The following is an 18913-nucleotide window of genomic DNA, read 5'->3' on the forward strand; positions in this document are numbered from 1 at the left end:
TATCCCAAGAATGGAAAAACAAGCACCACATGTACTCACCAGCAAACTGGTTTCCCTGAGTGCACATTTGGGATTCACACCAATTGGGTATTGGACAGAGGTCGGGGCTGGGTAGAGGGGATGGGTGTATACCTACTTGATGAGTGCGATGCGCACTGCCTGGGGAATGGACACGATTGAAGTTCTGACTGGGGGGGATGGGGTGGGGGGAGGGGAGGAGTGCACACCTACATGATGAGAGTGATGTGTACTGTCTAGGGAATGGACACAACTAAAGCTCAGACTCGGGGGGATAGGGAGGCATGGGCATTGTATATAGCCTGATCTTTTGTACCCCCTTAATGAGCTGAAAAACAAACAAAAAAATAAAAAAATAAATAAAAAAAAAAAAAGCTTTTTCTGTGTCTATTGAGAGAATCATATGGTCTTTTTTATTTGAAAATCTTGTCCTTTTGGTTTTGCTTTAATAGAAGCTCCATTTTCTTTGCTTATATCCTTTTGCTTTAAAACACTATAAAACTAATTTTATATCTTATTGTGCTTCCCAACAATTTCCACACCCATTTATTTTACCATATATTGAAAGAACAAAAATGAAAGAGGCAATAGTGTGCTAAGTACTATTATAAAGGGTAGGGTGTGTTATAGGAGCCCATAGGAAAATAATTAACTAGTACATGTCAATGTTGTCTATGAAGAATGCCAGCTTTATTTATAACTTTCATTCTCTATATATTTTATTTAGTTTTCTTGCCTTAGTTTGCTGGCAAGATCCTTCATTAAAATGTAAAATAGAAATAGTTATAGGAAGAATGCAGATACAGTTCTGATCTCGGGGAAAGTCCTATTTTACATTACCTGCATTGTGCCCTGTAGCTATTGTGTAAATACCATTCATCAGAATGAGTTTCCTTCTTTATTAGTTGCCCAGGGCTGCCATAACAAATTACCACAAACTTGGTGACATTCAAAAAGGCTAGAATTTATTCTCTCATAGTTCTGGAGGCCAGAAATCTGAAATCAAGGTATTGACATGGTCACACTCCCTTTAAATACCCTAGGGGAGAACATTTCTTTGCCTCTTCCAGCTCCTGGTGACTTCTGGCATTCCTTGGCTCATGACAACATGACTCCAATTTCTACCTCTGTCTTCACATGGGCTTCTTCCCTGTGTCTCTGGTTTTTTTTTTTTTTTTTTTCTGTGTCGCTTATAAGGACACACATTGTATAGGATCTACCCTAATTCAGTATGATCTCATCTTGATCTTTATCTTAATTACATTTACCAAGACCCTATTTCCAAATAAGGTCACATTCTGGGGTTCTGGGACATGGATTTTTGGGAGACACTATTCAACCCAATACACTTTTCCCTAGTTTGCTAGGGCTTTGCTGAAAGTCTTATTGAGAATGGACATTGAATTTTTTCAAATGCTTTTTCTGTATCTATCAAGATGTTTGTGTGGTTTTTCTTCTTCCTATCCTTAACATGGTGAATTCCTTTCATTGATTTGCAAATGTTAAAACACTCTTCCATTCTGGGAATAAAGCCAACTTACCATGATATATTATCCTCTTTGTAAATTACTAGTTTTGGTTTGTTATTATTTTTTAGATTTTTGTATATGTGTTGAAAGGAGAAATTGGCTTGTAATTTTCCTTTCTTATAATGTTTTTGTCCTTTTAACTAACTATTCTGTTTATTGTAAGGGAAGTATTAATCACTGGTCTGTAACTCATCCTCTGTTTCATGGAGATAGAGAGAGAGAGAGAGAGAGAGAAAAGAATGAATGCAAATAGCAGGAAGAAAATGATGTGGTCAAATCTCTATAAAAATGTAATAATTGGATATTCTCCTAATGGGATTTATTAGAAAATTGATAATGGGCTGTTATCAGTAGTTATCACCTGGTCCTTTTAGTTTGTTCATGTGAACCAGGAGTTTATGCTTTGTGGGACATAACCCACAGGAAAATATTAATGTCAGCTCTATAATTATTTGAGTATAAAGGGCAATATTTTATGACTAAAATAACTCTCTTTTTGGTAAGTGATACCTTTCATGCATCATTGGAGACCTGAATTTTTTATCTGGGTCAGAGCACACATCCCAATGCAAATGAGAAAGAACCTGAATTATGTTTTCAGTTTCAGACTTCTGTTTTACTACCTATCTCTGGTCTTCTGAATTATTACAGAAGTTTGAAACTGAGTAAAAACTCTGATTCTTGTGCTATTTGACATTCAGACCCTTTATTTCATCTTAACCATATAAATCATTTGTTCTTTTTATGTATTTCTAAAGGAGTTTATTTAAGAATGCTTTCTATATATGTGTGGCCTTGGGGAAATTGTTTAACCTCTCCATGCTTCTGTTTTCTCATCAATAAAATAAGGATGATAAAAAAAGAATTCTTTCTATTCCTAAATGTTTGGAAGAATTCCCTGATGGAACCATTTAGAGATTTCTTCTTCTTTTTTTCTAGGAGTAGAACATGTTAGGTGTTAGCCAGGAGACAGAAACCACACAATTTATTTGAACAATGATAATTTAATATAGAGAATCCTGTGCTAGGTATAAAGTGTTTAACTAGTTAATTGAACAGGTAAATGATTGTTTGCCTCTCCTCAGCCAAGCTAGTACTTGTACAATGCATCATGAATGAAGATGATACTATGGTGGAAAGGAAGCTTATCCATGGGATCCACAGAGTGGGCATCTTACTCAGGCTTTTGCTGGTTAATGTCAATGTAAGGCCTTGCTCTGTCAGTAGCACAGGTAGATCCTTGAGATGATATCACCTTTTGAGTACTGAAATCAATCACTTGAGGATGGTAGCTTACATTGAACCCCTCCTGAACTGGAGAAGACAGAGATTTGTCCTTACTGGGATTAATATATATTCTGAGGATGGTTTATCTTTCTTTCAGTACTTTTCAGCACCTCTATCCATGAGTTCGTAGGGTAATTTCCAAAACGAAATCTTGCATAATATTTCCTTAGACCCAGGGTTTCTACTTTGTGGCAAAGAAAGTTCACAAAAGCACACAAAACTAGGGAACCCACTGATCCTACCATATACTGCAACAACTGAGAGTAGTCAATCTGCTGGAATACTGGAATAGCCTTTTAAAATTGCAACTGAGATACCACCTTAAAGAGAGTAGTCTACAAAGTTGGAATCTGTGCTTTAAGATACATGCTTTGATTGTATCACGCCTAAGGTTTAAGTCTGTTATCCACCGTGATTTGATTTTTGTGAGAGGTGAAAGCTGTGGGTCCTGTTTCAGTCTTCTGCAAGTGGCTAACCAATTCTCCCAGCACCATTTGTTGAATTCTAGAAGAAAATGTAGGAAAGACTCTTACAGACATTGGCCTAGGCAGAGAATTTATGAAGAAGACCCCCAAGGCAATCACAGCAGCAACAAAAATAAATGAATGGGACATGATTAAACTAAAAAGCTTCTGCACAGCCAAAGAAACAGTCCAGAGAATAAACAGATCACCTACAGAATGGGAAAAAATTTTTGCATACTACACATCAGATAAAGGACTGATAACAAGAATCTATTTAGAACTCAGGAAAATCAGCAAGAAAAAATCAAGCAACCCTATCAAAAAGTGGGCAAAGGACATGAATAGAAATTTTTCAAAAGAAGATATAAAAATGGCTAACAAACATATGAAAAAGTGTTCAACATCTCTAATCATCAGGGAAATGCAAATCAAAACCACAATGAGATATCACTTAACCCCAGTGAGAATGGCCTTTATCAAAAAAACCCAAAACAACACATGTTGGCGTGGGTGTGGAGAGACAGGAACACTAATACACTGCTGGTGGGACTGCAAACTAGTGCAACCCCTGTGGAAAGCATTATGGAGGTATCTTAAACAGATTCAAGTAGACCTGCCATTTGACCCAGCAATCCCATTACTGGGCATATACCCAAAGGAAAAAAGGTCATTCTGTAACAAAGGCACGTGTACCCAAATGTTTATAGCAGCACAATTCACAATAGCAAAGATGTGGAAACAACCCAAATGCCCATCAATACATGATTGGATTAGTAAACTGTGGTATATGTATACCATGGAATATTACTCAGCTATAAGGAATGATGAAGATACGACATCTCTATGGTTCTCCTGGAGAGAGTTGGAACCCATTATATTAAGTGAAGTATCCCAAGAATGGAAAAACAAGCATCACATGTACTCACCAGAAAATTGGTTTCCCTGATCATCACCTAAACACAAATCTGGGAATGACACCAATTGGACATCAGACTGAGGTGGGGGGTGGGGGAGGGGATGGGGGTATGCCTACACAATGAGTGCATTGCACACCGTTTGGGGAGTGGTAACACTTGAAGGTGCTGACTCGGGAAAGGGGGGGTGGGGAAAAAAATATGAAACTATTGTTTTTAACTTGCACTGTTCACTTAATAATTTATCATGAATATTTCCCATATTATTTCATATCATTGTACAAGAAATAATGTATACATTATGAGGACATACTGTATCTAACAAGATATACTGTGAGACTCTTTGATTCTGTAAAACTAAATTGAAAAAAAAATAAAATAAAAAAAAAAAAGATACATGCTTTGAACCAATAACCTTTCAATGGTCATATGTTTCCTGTGAATAAAACATGTACTCTGTAAAGCAAGGGATACAGAAAAGAGTAGCATTTATTGCCTCAAATCTTAGTGACCTTGTGCAGTTCTGTTTTCTGTTCCTAAAATTTTAGGATCTACTAGAGTGGAGAGACACAGTATAGATTATACTAAATCTAAAATTTTTAGCTGTTTTCATGTTATTTGGGGTTCCTTATATTGGTGGAGGACGAGCAGGCAGAAAATGGATTACCTCATTTTTATCCCATATTGGATAAAGAGAGGGTAATGAAGTGAAGAGTTTGCCTAAAACTAGGAATCTAACTAAGCACCACCACCCAGTAGTTTCATGATTGATGAAAACTGTAAAAGGAAAATTGTAGCAGCAATAGACTGGCAAGAACGTTCTTACCAAGAACTCAAACTTCTCATAAATGGACTGGGCCAGCTCACTTGGCTAGCACCCTAGGTCTGCAGAAGTACTACCTGAGGACGAGGAAAATTTAGAATGACTAATAAGGGAGGAGATGGTGACTGTCAATTAGAAGTGAAAATGCTGCTGTAGCTTACTGCACTCTCTGGTGTTTTAAATCTTGCGTATATGTGTGTTTGTGAAATTGTGAATAGACACCACTTTAAAGAACCTGTGACAGGATGAAGTAAAATTAAGTGGGGCCTAAATGTCTTTAAACGGTGAATCAACCTTGGCATTTATCATTTCCAAACAAGGAGATGATTGTCTATTGCCAGCACCTGAAAGTCTATTTTCCAGCTTGTCTCTGGCTTCCTAACATGCACAGTGTTCTGTGTGGGACAGTTTGGACATGCCAAGGAGTTAATGTACCCTCTAAAAATGAAAAAAATCTATATGTCTTGCTTTTCAATTGAGATAATCCTAAATCACAGAATCTACAGAGTCACTTGGGGCCACAGTAGGCTTGCATCCCAGTTATGTTTATCAACATAAAAGTCTTTCACTTCTCAGTATCACTTCCCCACTTACTGATGCTTTCAAAAATCAGCTTCCAAATGAACTACTTGCAAAGTTTGTGTTTGGGTCTTCATCTGACAATGCAACCTAAAATTAAGTAAAGGTACTACTCCTACATGTATAACTATTCTATATGATGATTTCTGACATTTGCCAAAACAAATTTTCAGTTGAGAGAAACTTACAGGAAAAAGGGGAGATATCAATATGTCATTTCTTATGGTCAAAATGATTACAATTTAAATCATGAAATAATGCTTATGAATGATGCTGCTGTCCACTAAAATAACCCATATTACAGTAGATACACATTTCCTATGGTAGTAAAGACAATTAAATAAATGCTGTACAAAAGTAGCAGAAATCTGCTTAATGAGGTAGATGCCATGTCCAGTTTAGCCTGGACATCATGTTAAATGGAAGATGCCTGAGTTGAAATGTCCAACAGGTAGGTGGATGTACAGTTTTAGAGCTCCAAATACAGATCTGGTCAGCAAAATTTGTCATAATGACCACGTTTGCTCAATCTTTGCATTGCAATCTTCATATCTTTGTTCCTTAATGTATAGATGACAGGATTCAAGGCAGGGGTGACAGCAAAGTCAACGATGAACAGGTATTTGTCAATTGATGATGTGGGGAAAGGCCACACATAGAGAAACATGCATGGGGTGAAAAAAAGTACAACCACGGTGATGTGAGCTGACAAAGTGACAAAGGCCTTGGATAAGTCTCCTGAAGAACGTTTCCAGACAGTGGCCAAAATGAAGATATAGGAAAGGATGAGCAGAAAGAAGGTGCCCATGCTCATGAACCCACTGTTGGCAGCAACAACGAACTCAAACTTGGCTCCCTCTGTGCAAGCAAGTTTTATGATCCTGGGAAAATCACAGTAAAAGCTGTCTACTTTATTAGGGCCACAAAAAGGCAAGTTTATAACAAAAGCAAATTGAGACATAGCATGGATCACCCCAGTTACCCAGCCAGTGACTACAAAGGAAACACATCTTTTAGGGCTCATAATATTCAAGTAGTGGAGAGGCTTACAGATTGCCGTGTACCTGTCAAATGCCATGGCTATGAGCAGCACCATCTCCACTCCTCCCATGATGTGGATGAAGCATATCTGAGTCATACAACCTTGAAAAGAAATTATTCTGTACTCATTTGAAAGGTCTGAGATCATCTTGGGAATGGTGGTAGAGGAAACCCACACATCGTTGAAGGACAGGTTGGCCAGCAGGAAGTACATAGGGGACTGTAGATGAGAATCAGCAATTACCAAAAACACAATGAAGAGATTTCCCAGGATGATCCCTAAATAGAGCAAGGAGAATGCCAGAATGAGAAAAACTTTAGTTTTCTGAGAACTAGACAGTCCCAGCAACACAAACTCAGAAACCAAGGAGTCATTTAGTCCATCCATTGATGTGGGCAAAAGAGCTGATTTCAAACCACCTGAGGATAGAAAATGATGAGAAGTCAGAATCAGTGATACTAAAGTGTATTTCCTATTTATCCTGCTAGTTTTCTTTGTGGGTTACATACACTAGAGTTATTGTAGAAATCATTGAATTGGATTTTAAAAAAGGGAAATAGAAGTATGGTGATTAGGAGAGTGATTATATAAACAAGAAAGAAAAGAAAATTATGAATATATTAAATGGAGGCAAATGGGGTTACTTCCCTTTTTATTCCATTATCAGGCCTTTGGTTTTGTTTTGTTTTGCTTCTCAAGGATTTCTAGACATTTTCCATGACCACTGACCTAGGTGTTGTCCCACCCTAATTTAATCTCAGGTGACAGAAATTATTCAGATATTAATGCTCTTGTACTAACTTGTAAATTCTCCTTAACTGAATTGCTTACTTTGAATCAGTATTTTCAGGCCCAAAATGTGTAATAACTTTTACCCTGTTTCACTTTGTGTGTGTGGTTTGTTTTTGTTTGAACAATTTAACATGGAAGTCAGTTGTACAGATTGAGACTATTCATAATGTTTAACTCATGACTCATTATCATAATCTCTATATAAACCTAACTTCTGTATTTAATGTATTATTGTATACAAAGACAATACCTGTTAGAAAGTAAATTATGGTGATTAAACAATGATATTAATAGATAACATTTATTAAGTGATTTTTCTGTGCAAGGCACTGTACTTAGCATGTCATAATATTTAAACTTCACAAAATCCACCATATTGTTTTATTAGACCCATTTTACATATCAAGAAAGTAAGTCTTGGGGGGATCAAGTATATGATCAAGGACTTGAATTCAGAACTTTAGGACACTAAAATTCATGCTCTTAACCATGGTGCTCTGCTCTTCAAATCCAGTCCCTTCAAGTATACAGCGTATCTTCCCAAAATATCCATCAATTAAACTTCCTTCAGCTTTTACTTTCCTTAAACTATTAACATAGTGAAATTCTTTTATAAGTGGCTCACACCTGTAATCCTAGCTCTCTGGGAGGCCAAGGTGGGAGGATAGCTGGAGCTCTGGTGGTTCAACGCCAGCCTGAGCAAGAGTGAGACCCCATCTATACTGAATAAAAAAGAAATACAAAAAAAAAAAATGCACAAAACCACAAAACCCAGCCAGGAGTTGTGGTGGGCGCCTGTGGTCCCAGCAACCTGGGAGGCTGAGGCAGAAGGATCGCTCACAGCCCAGGAGTTAGAGCTTGTGGTGAGCCACAATCACAACACTGCACTCTACCCAGGGACACCGAGTGATGCTCTGTCTCAAAAAAAAAAAAAAACAAAAAAAAAAAAAACGAAAAAAACAAAAAATCAAATCCCTAAATTTTGTGTCCTATTCTACTTACTCTCTCCAACTTTTCATTGGCAAGGCTATCATTCGTTGCTTTCTGTTCATTCAATAAGCTAAAACATTATGTCCTCCACAGGTTTCATTTTTAGAAAAAAAATTCTGATTCTCAATATCCTATATAATAATCACTTTTAAATCTTATTTTGCTTGATCTCCCTGAAGGATTTGATACTTTTTATTAGGAACTGGTTTCTGTAATTCGCTCTACCCTTGACTTGTTGGCTTCTATAAAGCAATCCCCCCTCCTACTTTTTGACAACAGAAATTCCATTTGCTTAGGCAGTGGCCTGAAATAGTTTTAGGATACAGTAGTTCTATTCTGAATCAAGAACATGATGGATTATTTTTCTAAACCAGTTGCTATAATCCCATTATTCTTGGCTATGGATTTGCCTAAGACAGGGCATATGGCCCCAGAATTGTTCACTGAGATGTAAACCAGTATTTTCTCTGTAGGACTTTCCTTCTCAAATGAAAGGACAAACCTTCATGTGGAGGTTTTCTTCCAGTCCATTTTTCCCTTTATTTAATGTTAGTGTTATGATAAGGTGAAGCAAGCACGAAATTCTAAAATACATAAAGTAACAGCAAAAAGTTAAAAAGGAACTGGGTTCTTAATGGCATATTGAGCCACTTAACCAAAGCCAGCAATGATCTCTCTTCAGATTTCTTGTAATGTAGAAAAGTAACCTCCAGTTTGTTTGACTCACTATAAATCAGGTTTTTTGTTAATTGCAGCTGAATGCAATCTGAATATTTCTATGACAGCTCTCCCATAATTGTTCTCCTACATTTCCAACTTCTTCTCTGTATCTTTTACTGACACAATCATTGTCCTCTGCTCACATTTAATATTTGGCATAACTCAGAGTTCTGACCCAAGTCTTTTTTTAATTCAATGTCAGTTTCTCATTTAAGCTAGTATAATGCCTGTATATTGACTTCTAAGCCTGTAGCTTTATCCCTGAACCTGAATTGTGTATCCCAAACTATGTATGGTATATTCTAATAGGAGTGCCATCTCCGCCTTCAATTTAACTGATCAAAACTGAACTCATGATCTTATCTACTATCTATCTAATTTACTCCAATCTACTCTACTCTAATGCCTTAATAAATACCATTATCATTCTCCCAGATGCCCAGTGTAGACCTCTGTGGCACTCTTGTCTTCCCTTCACATTCTGTCAATATCTACAGTTGCACAATTTTTTTTTTTTTTTTTTTTTTTTTACAGTATTACTACTTTTATTGTGATTTTTTTTTTTAAACCCTAAATATCTTCGGTTTTATTGTGGTTGAATATATTCCTGTCGGTTCAATACAATCATAAAAATTTTAGAGCTACTAAACACCAGATGAAATAATCCTCTTCTTTTACAGAAAAGGAAACTGAAGCCCAAAGAGTAGGCAACTTGCTTAATTAAGATCATAAAGATACATCAGTCAGAACTGGATTGTAGCTCCTGACGCTAAGGTTCTGAACTTTACTTGGAAATAGAGAAACGCAGTTGCACAATTTTTACTCTCAAATATTAATATTTCTTAATTTGGTTTCTTCCTCTACATTTCCATTGCCATTTTTGCTTCCATTTTCCATATTTTATCAACCTGACCATTGAAAAGGCTATTGAATGATATCTCTGCTTCCATTCTTCCCCAAGACCAGACTGTTCTATACTCTGCTTCCAGACCTGTCTACCTAAACATGAAGTATGGTCATGTGACTTTCTAACTAAAATCCTTTGGTGAGTCTATCAAGGGAAAATTCTTGAAGTCCCATTCCGTATTTCCAAGTGAAGATAGCATAATTTGATTTCAGAGGGTATTTCCATAAAAATTTTAGACAGTGAATGTACTGTACAGTTACTGGATAAATCACAAAACTGATTCCTAGTAAAAATCTTAGTAAAATACAAAGTATAAGAATTTTTCATTCATGGTACTTTTTTTTTATTTCAGCACATTACAGGGGTACAAATGTTTAGGTTACATATATTGCCTTTGCCCCACCCAAGTCAGAGCTTCAAGCATGTCCATCCCCCAGGTACTTTCAATAGAAATTTTAAACCAACAGTCAGCTTTTGATTATAGATGAAACATTAAAATTAAGAACATAAAGAAGGAAGTCTGCTAACACTAGGATTCAACAATATATTATAAAGTAGGCAAGAAGATTAAATCAAGTAATACTATCAAAGAGGAGGTAGCAAAGCTGCAATCATTGATTGGCAAATCACGGTGTTCTCTACCTCAAAAACTTAAGATAATTAAATGGTAATATTAAATCTAATATTATTTAAATAAATAAAAAAGTCAATAAGCTGTTAAAATATGACAAAAAGAAGTTATTTATAGAGGTAACAAATGTGCTGTGTAGGCATTCTATTGAAAAAACAAATTTTCATAATATATTTGAAAACTTGAATGAAATTAGGATCAAATGATGCTAATAGAAAAAAAAAAGGTTGCAAGTCATAAAAATATCAATTCTCACTGAACTAATCCATAGGATAATTGCAGTGCTCATTAAACATCTAATGGAAATCTGTCAAAACAATACAAAATGATGCAAAAGTCAATGTCAAAACTGAGGGAAATTTAAAAAAAGGAAACCTAATAAGAGTTGTGGGAGAGAAGTGAATGCTTTCTGGAAAATAGATAATCATAACTCAAGCATTATAAAAGTGATTCATGTAACCAAAATTATTAGTACACCTGTAATATTTTAAAATAAAAAAAATCAGGGAAATTTGAAAAAGGAAACATAACAACAGTTGCAGGAGAGAAGTGAATGCTTTCTGAAAAAGAAATTGGAATGTATCATAAACCTATGATAATTAGACAATGATTAATTTGACTAAATTGAACAGAAAATGGAACAAAAAACACAGTCAAGAATTAGATACATATTAGGAAATTTAGTGTATAATAAAGAAGGCATTATAATTATGTACAAGAACGAAGGATTGCTTAAAAGGTCATAGTATTCAAAAGTTGTTAAACATGTAACACAACATTGGAAATATTGAACTGTGTGTTATCTACATTTTACAGCAAAATAACTGCTGGATGATTGGAAGGCTTAAATGCAAAACAATAATTATAAAATTTTAATAAAATACATGAGTTAATTTTTAAAATTTGAGGTTAAGAAGTCCTTTCTAAGTTTACTCCAAATTTAGAAAGTAGGTTCCATTTTTTATATTAATTCCTGAACAGAATGATTAAACCTATTATTGCTGTGGGATAGGGGAATCAGTGCCTCTCAGTCTCAGCTGATGGGAATGTGAAATGTGCAATCACTCTAGAGGGCAAAAGAGTAATAGAAGTAAACAATCTTTTACCTGTGACATAGTAATCCTATTTCATGGAATAAATTATAAAGAAATAAACAAGCAAATTGAAGAAAATATATTTGTAAAGTTATTTTATATTAATTATGAGTATTACTTATGATTATAAGTAGAAACAAACAAATGAACTATTCAAAAATAAGAGACTTAGTTAAGTAAATGGATAAATTAGTACAGTGTAGACTTTAGACTTTACAAATGGTTATTAAGTCTATATTAATTAGCATGGAAAGAATATCAATAAATCAAGGAAATAGGGTATAAATCTTTTTATTTTGGGGGAACCAAATAGCATTTTGCATGAGTAAATATTCAAGATTTACTCAAAATTTATATAGGTAGTGGGATTTAAAATAATTTTATACTAATTTCTTCTTCCCCAATTTGATTTACTGTATGTTTAGAGGTACCATTTATTATTTTTCTTATTTAAAAACAAAATATTTCAAAACTGATGGAGGGAAAAGGAAAATTTATATAGCAGCAATTTCCAAAACACAGCATAATGCAATGTGTAAGAGCACAGATATAGGAGCCAGCTGTTTGCATCCTCAGATCCTCCATTTACTAGCTGTGTGTTCTAGGGTGTGTTACTAAACTGGTGCCTGCATTTCTTCATCTGTAAAAGACAGATATTAAGCATCACCACCTCATATGGTTGTTTTGAGGATTAAATGAGTTGAAATAAGAAAAAATAAAGAAAAGTGCTCTGGAATATAGTAAATGCTAAATAAATGTTACCTATTATGATAATTTTGATGATATTCAGATTGGGAACAATGATCGAATTCCTCTGGTAAAAATAAAGGTAGTATACTGTTTCCTTTTGTGTCCATAGAATGGGATAACCAATACACAGACATTACTTTTTATTTTTACGATCCTAGTTTTTAGAGAGAAAGGAGATGGAAGATTCAAAATACTTCGCATATCACTTTCTCAAAAATACTAGTGCTTTTGAATAATGTTTTGTGGTCATCTTGTAACACAATTTTAACTTTAAGAATAAAACCAGAACGATATTATTAATAAAAATGAGTGAAAATTTTTCAATTAATTGAGCTAACAAAGTAAAATGGAGACAGAAAGAGAAATATATTGTGGGGAGCAAACAAAAGGGAGGATAACTATGCGAACTGAGGCTGGAGAATGAAAGAGTTGGTATCCTACCTACCTGTGCAGGTATAAGTTTCATCCTCAGCAGCTTCAAAGGATAAGAAACACAGACAGATTTACTCCTTTTTAGATTTATTATTACATCTCAAGACACATAGTTATAAATAGCTCTTATCTTTGGGAATGAAACCAATTAGCAGAACTTGGAATAATGACCAGTATTCACTCCATTATTTGCTTTCTATAGAAACTAGGTCTTTGATGCACATTGCTTTTCCCAAGGGTTAAGTATCACCAAATGCAGAACACAATAACAAGAAGATGGAAAAATTTCATGTGATGAGCAGTAATTATGTGGACTTGATATTTTCTCAAATTTGAGATTTTAGATGTTCATTGAATTATTGGACGTTACCAAAATCACTGATTCTGTTTTGAATCAATATCAGGTTAAAGACCAACTACCACTATGTATCTTTAACTGCTCATTTCACTTAGAATTTTGAGAAATAATGAATTGATATTTGAAAAATATGGAAGTGCCATTAGAGCAAATATAAACTCAAAATTTCACTTGGAGTTTATTTTTTATATAAATTTATGGGGTACAAGTCCAGCTTTGCTACTGCATAGATGGCATAGCGGCCAAGTCAGGGCTTTTAGGGTTTTCATCACCTGAATAATGCACATCATACCCATTAAGTAAATTCTCATCATCCATCCCCCTCCCATTCCCTCACCCTTCTTATCTCCATTGTCTATCATTATTCCACACTCTACATCCACATGTACACATTATTTAGCTCTCGTTTATGAGTGAGAATATGTGATATTTGTCTTCCTGTGTCTACTTGTTTCACTTAAGATAATGGCCTACAATTCCATCCATGTTGCTGTGAAAGACAAGAATAGTATTCCATTGGGTATATATATCACATTTTCTTTGTCAAATTATCTGTTATGAATATTTAGGTTGATTCCATATCTTTGCTACTGTAAATAGTGCTGTGATAAATATAATTATTTCTTTTCCTTTGGGTACGTGCCAAGTAGAGGGATTATTAAATTGAATGGTAGTTTTATTTTTAATTCTTTGAGAAATATCCATGCTCTTTTCCATAGAGGTTGTAATAATTTACATTTCCACCAACAGTGAATTAACATTCCCCTTTATCTGCATCCTTGCCAACATCTCTTATTTTCTGACATTTTAATAACAGGCATTCTGACTGAGGTAAGATGATATCTCATTATAGTTTTAATTTTCATTTCTCTGATAATTAGTGATGGTGAGCATTTTTTAAAATTTCAGAATATTATATTAATGCTTTGATTACATATATTGCCTTTGCACTGCCCAAGTCAGAGCTACAAGTGTGCCCATCCTCCACACAGTGCAAACTGCGCCCATTAGATGTGAATTTATCCATCCATCCTCCTCTCCCCTCCCACCTGCCCAACACCCAATGAATGTTACTTCCATATGTGCACATAAGTGATCCATTTATCATTTTGTTTTCTAAGTAGATGTAGACCACTGAAATATCTTTAGTATACGCTCTAGCTAAGTAAGAATTAGAATGGATATGTCATGTATTTTAGAAATGGAATAATGATAACTAACTCAAAGAGATTTTGTAAGTAATACATAATCCAGGTAAAATGCTTTGCACAGTGTTTAGAACACAGGTGGTGTTTAATAAATAGTGGAAATTATTTATATAGTTACCATTATCATTATCATCTAGTAATTTTTGAACATATACATAGGTATATTTATGCAAATTACTATTCTCGCTAAGTATCTAAGTGTTGGATTTTTGAGCTTATTCTCATAATGAAGAAAACATAAACCATACATCTAGGACTACTCAAGCTTACAGATATGAATAAGTAATATTCTCAGTTCAGTTTACAGGTCAAAAATGTGGTCACACTGAGGTGCACACAGTGGATTTTCTGATTTCATGATATACCTAACAATAATTCCTTGAATCCATATGCTAGTTTGTCAGCCTCTTCATGGCATTTTTAATCTCTTGATTTCTCAGTGTATAAATAGCTGGATTCAGGAGAGGTGTGATCACTGTGTAAAACACAGCAAGAAACTTGTCCACCCAAGTAATGCTGAGTGGCCACAGATAGATGAAGATGCAGGGTCCAAAGAAAAGCACCACCACTGTGATGTGGGAAGTACAGGTAGAGAGTGCTTTCGATGCTCCATCTTTAGAGTGAAGGCGGACACTTAATAGGATATAAGTATAGGAGATCATCAAGAGAATGAAGCAAGTTGTTGCCAAAACCCCACTGTCAGCATTTATCACTATTCCCAAAGTCTGAGTATCCATGCAGGCTAGTTTGATCACCAAAGGGATATCACAGAAAAAGCTGTCCACTACTTTGGGTCCACAGAAGGGCAGATCCAAAATCATTGCCAGCTGACTCATGGCATGCAGAAAGCCAATGATCCATGATATCAAAACTAGCCCGATGCACTTTTGTCTGTTCATGATGCTGGAGTAATGGAGTGGCTTGCAGATGGCCACGTAACGGTCATAGGCCATTGTCACAAGAAGCACCATCTCACCCCCTCCGAAGAAATGCACACAAAGGATCTGACTCATGCAGCCCCCAAAGGAAATGGTCTTATTATCCTTTAGAAAGTCTGTGATCAGTTTAGGGGTAGTTACTGAGGAAAGGCAGAAATCAACAAATGAGAGGTTGGCTAAGAGAAAGTACATGGGGGAATGGAGACGGTGGTCATTGATGATTAATAGCACGACAAGGAGGTTACCCACAACAGTCATCAGGTAAAGTATAGAAAATGGCAACAAGAGGAGTGTCTGGAGCTTCCTTGAATTACAAAGTCCCTGAAAAATAAACTCAGACACAGCAGACTGGTTTGTTTCTTCCATTTAGTACAATATATTCTAATGGGACCCAAAGAAAAAGAGATGAACTGAGAACTTCTGGAATAGAAAGAAAAACTTATTGTCAGGTACTAGTGAGTAGATAAATATGTCTTGTGTACAAAATTGAAATTTTAGCATTTTACTAAATTCAAAATTGACAATAAATATTTCTTGAATTTAGATCTGTTCACAGCCTTGTGGCTAAGAAGGGGAGTTCAGTGTAGAAGGTAGGTCAAAAAATTTGCCCTTTAGAATTATATTTCTTAGGGGTATCAAAAATGTATTATCTGGTTAAAACTGTCAGAAGTAAATGTTTTTCATAAACAATTTCTTCAAGCCTTGAATCTACCTCTCCTTCAGGGAATCAGAAAGACCTATCTTTAGTGCATAGCTGTGAAGTATATTAGGAGGCTTTTTATTTTACCAGGGTAAATCCAGGGCAATAATGTAATGCTACATTTCTGATAAAAACACAAGGTTCTTAGAAATAAATCTATTGCTAAGTGGAATGAATGAAGAGACTGAATTGAACCAAAGTTGATTACAAAGATGGGAAAAACTATTCATTAAATGACTTAAGAAAGGATGTTTATATTCTAAAGGAGACTCCAGATGCTGACTACACATTTCTAGCACTACATAGTTCCCTGCATTTTGAATTTCCTGTGAGAAGTTATTTCCACAAAATCATATATTCCATGGCCTGAGCAATGCCATTTATTGTGATACATTGACTTGCCCTTGACTCTCACTATTAAGGCAGATTTCTTTTTTGAGACTAGTTTAAATGATAGATATTTGAAAGCTACTTTTAGTCATGACTGTCCTTTGTGGGAGAAAATATAAATTCTAAGTTCATTTGTGTTTAAATTATTCGTCTATATTTTTTAAATTGACCTCCATGGAAATATTTATATTTTCCATAAGCAAGAAAAACAAGTCCTTTTTTCTATTTCTTTCTCTTTCTCTCCCTCCGTCTCTCCCTCGTTCCTTCATTCTGTCCTTCCTTACTCCCTCCTTTTCTTCCTTTCCCCTTTCTTCCTTTCTTCTTTTCTCCCTTTCTGTCTTCCTTTGTCTTTCTTTACCTCCCTTTCTCTTTTTTTTACTTTACCCATTTCAGGCTAGAAACTGAAAGATTTAAAAAGTTGACTAACTAGCACATAGGATGTACCAGGTCTGTGTGAAGCACTTTACCAACATTATATTTTATTAATTACAACATTTATTTCCATTCTGCAGATTTGAAAGCTTTATTTTCCCAAGTCATGCAGCCAAAAGTGGCAAAGCAAGAATCTGGACTGAGGGCTGTCTAACTTCAAAGCCTCCAAGATAACTTCCCTACTAGAAACAGCTTCTGATAGGAATCTTGAGTTTGAGGAGACTAAGAAAATTACTAAGATTTGTGAAATAAGACATTTTGTTTTATAAAGAGGTAATCCAGATACAAGTTTAAATGGCCAATTACAACAAAAAAAGAAGTTTATGTTTTATTAAAACCATTTCAATGTCATTGTTTGTCTTCAGATTGGAATGTACTTAATCTTAATGACTAAGTTTTTTTACATTTACTACTTTGATCAAGTGGTAGAACCACCCAAATCCAAATAAACTTAGAAAATATTAAGGTAAATTGAATGGCTTAGAAAAATGATTCTTCCCAAATCTTGGCATCTGGGAACTTCTAAGACTGTAGAAGAATAGTGCTTTTTGTTAGTGTGTGAGACTGTACTGTAAGAATCCCAGATATAAGTTGGGAGAGAAAATCTAAAATATTTTCATTAAGTATATCAACTAAATAACACATTTAGAACTCTTAGATCAATATGTATGGAAAAATGCTACATAAAAAATTATTCTTAAATTAGTGGTGAGATGAAAGTGAAAGTTCAAAAATCAGGTAGGTTGTAATATACTTACCGTACTGGAATCACCTGTGAAACCGCATTCTTCTTGGTGGATAACGCTTACTCTAAATTCCATCTTAACTCTGAAATGAAGTCCAATTTGTTTTCTGCAGTGACCAGTGTTGGTGACAAAGTATGTACTCCAGCATGGCACATATATACTGTAATGTGTAGCCTCTGGCATGGAAACTTTCCAGCTCTGTGTTTTTAGATAGAGCCAAGAGTTTGGAAACAATTTTGCTTTCATTCTCCTCAGGGATCCTTAGCTTTCAACTTTCCCTAAATTGAAGACATAATGTAACACTACATCCTTTTCAATGTTAGGTTCAAGTTAGACTAGATAAATACAACTAAAAATGTAAAATGAGAAAGTGTAAACGAAGGACAAAAAGTATTAACCAGGATGTGGAGAAATCGTAACACTTGTACATTGTTGGTGACAATGTAAAATGGTGCAGCAGCTATGAAAATAGTGGGGAGGTTCCTCAAAAAACTAAAAACAGGGCTACCCTATGATTTAGCAATCCCACCACTGGGTATCTATCCAAAGGAAATGAAATTAGTATGTCAAAGGGATATCTGAACTTCCATGTTCATTGCAGAATTATTCACAATAGGCAATATATTGAAACTTCCTAAGTGTCCATGGACAGATGACTCAGTAGAAAAAATGTGGTATATACATACAATAGAGTATAGTTCCACCTTAAAAAAGAAGGAAATTCTGTCATTTGCAGCAACATAGATGGACTTTAAGGACATTATACTAAGTGAAATAAACCAATCAGTAAGACAAATACTGCATGATTCCACTTATGTGAGGTATCTAAGATAGCCAAACTCATACAAGTAGCGAATATAATAGTGATTTCCAAGGGCTGGGGGAGGGGGATAGGGAGGCATTCAATGTGTATAAAAATTCAGTCGAATAAGTTCTAGAGACCTACTGTACAACATGGTGCCTATAGTTAACGATATGGTATTGTATACTTCAAAATCTGTTAAGAGGGCCCATTTCATGTTAAGTGTTTCTACAAAAACCAAAACCAAAAAACCAAAGAATGAAAATAAACCTTAACTCAAAAAACTGCACACAAAAACAAACAAAAACAAAGAGACAGAAGGAACCTTTGGGAGGTGTTGGATATGTCTATTATCTTGGTTGTGGTC

The 18913-nt window shown here is 35.1% G+C and overlaps 2 protein-coding genes across 2 annotated transcripts; both read right to left on the reverse strand.

Moving 5' to 3' along the window:
- Positions 1-6107: 6107 nt before the first annotated feature.
- LOC138398124 (olfactory receptor 4F15-like) lies at positions 6108-7043 on the reverse strand. Its single transcript, XM_069492340.1, has one exon. It carries the CDS (start codon positions 7041-7043, stop codon positions 6108-6110), a length of 936 nt encoding a protein of 311 aa, XP_069348441.1.
- A 7887-nt stretch (positions 7044-14930) lies between these two features.
- On the reverse strand, positions 14931-15842 carry LOC138377426 (olfactory receptor 4K3-like). Its single transcript, XM_069462334.1, has one exon. It carries the CDS (start codon positions 15840-15842, stop codon positions 14931-14933), a length of 912 nt encoding a protein of 303 aa, XP_069318435.1.
- Between the last annotated feature and the right edge of the window lie 3071 nt (positions 15843-18913).

Source organism: Eulemur rufifrons, chromosome 2 (genome assembly GCF_041146395.1).
Source record: "Eulemur rufifrons isolate Redbay chromosome 2, OSU_ERuf_1, whole genome shotgun sequence".
Lineage (NCBI taxonomy): Eukaryota > Metazoa > Chordata > Mammalia > Primates > Lemuridae > Eulemur > Eulemur rufifrons.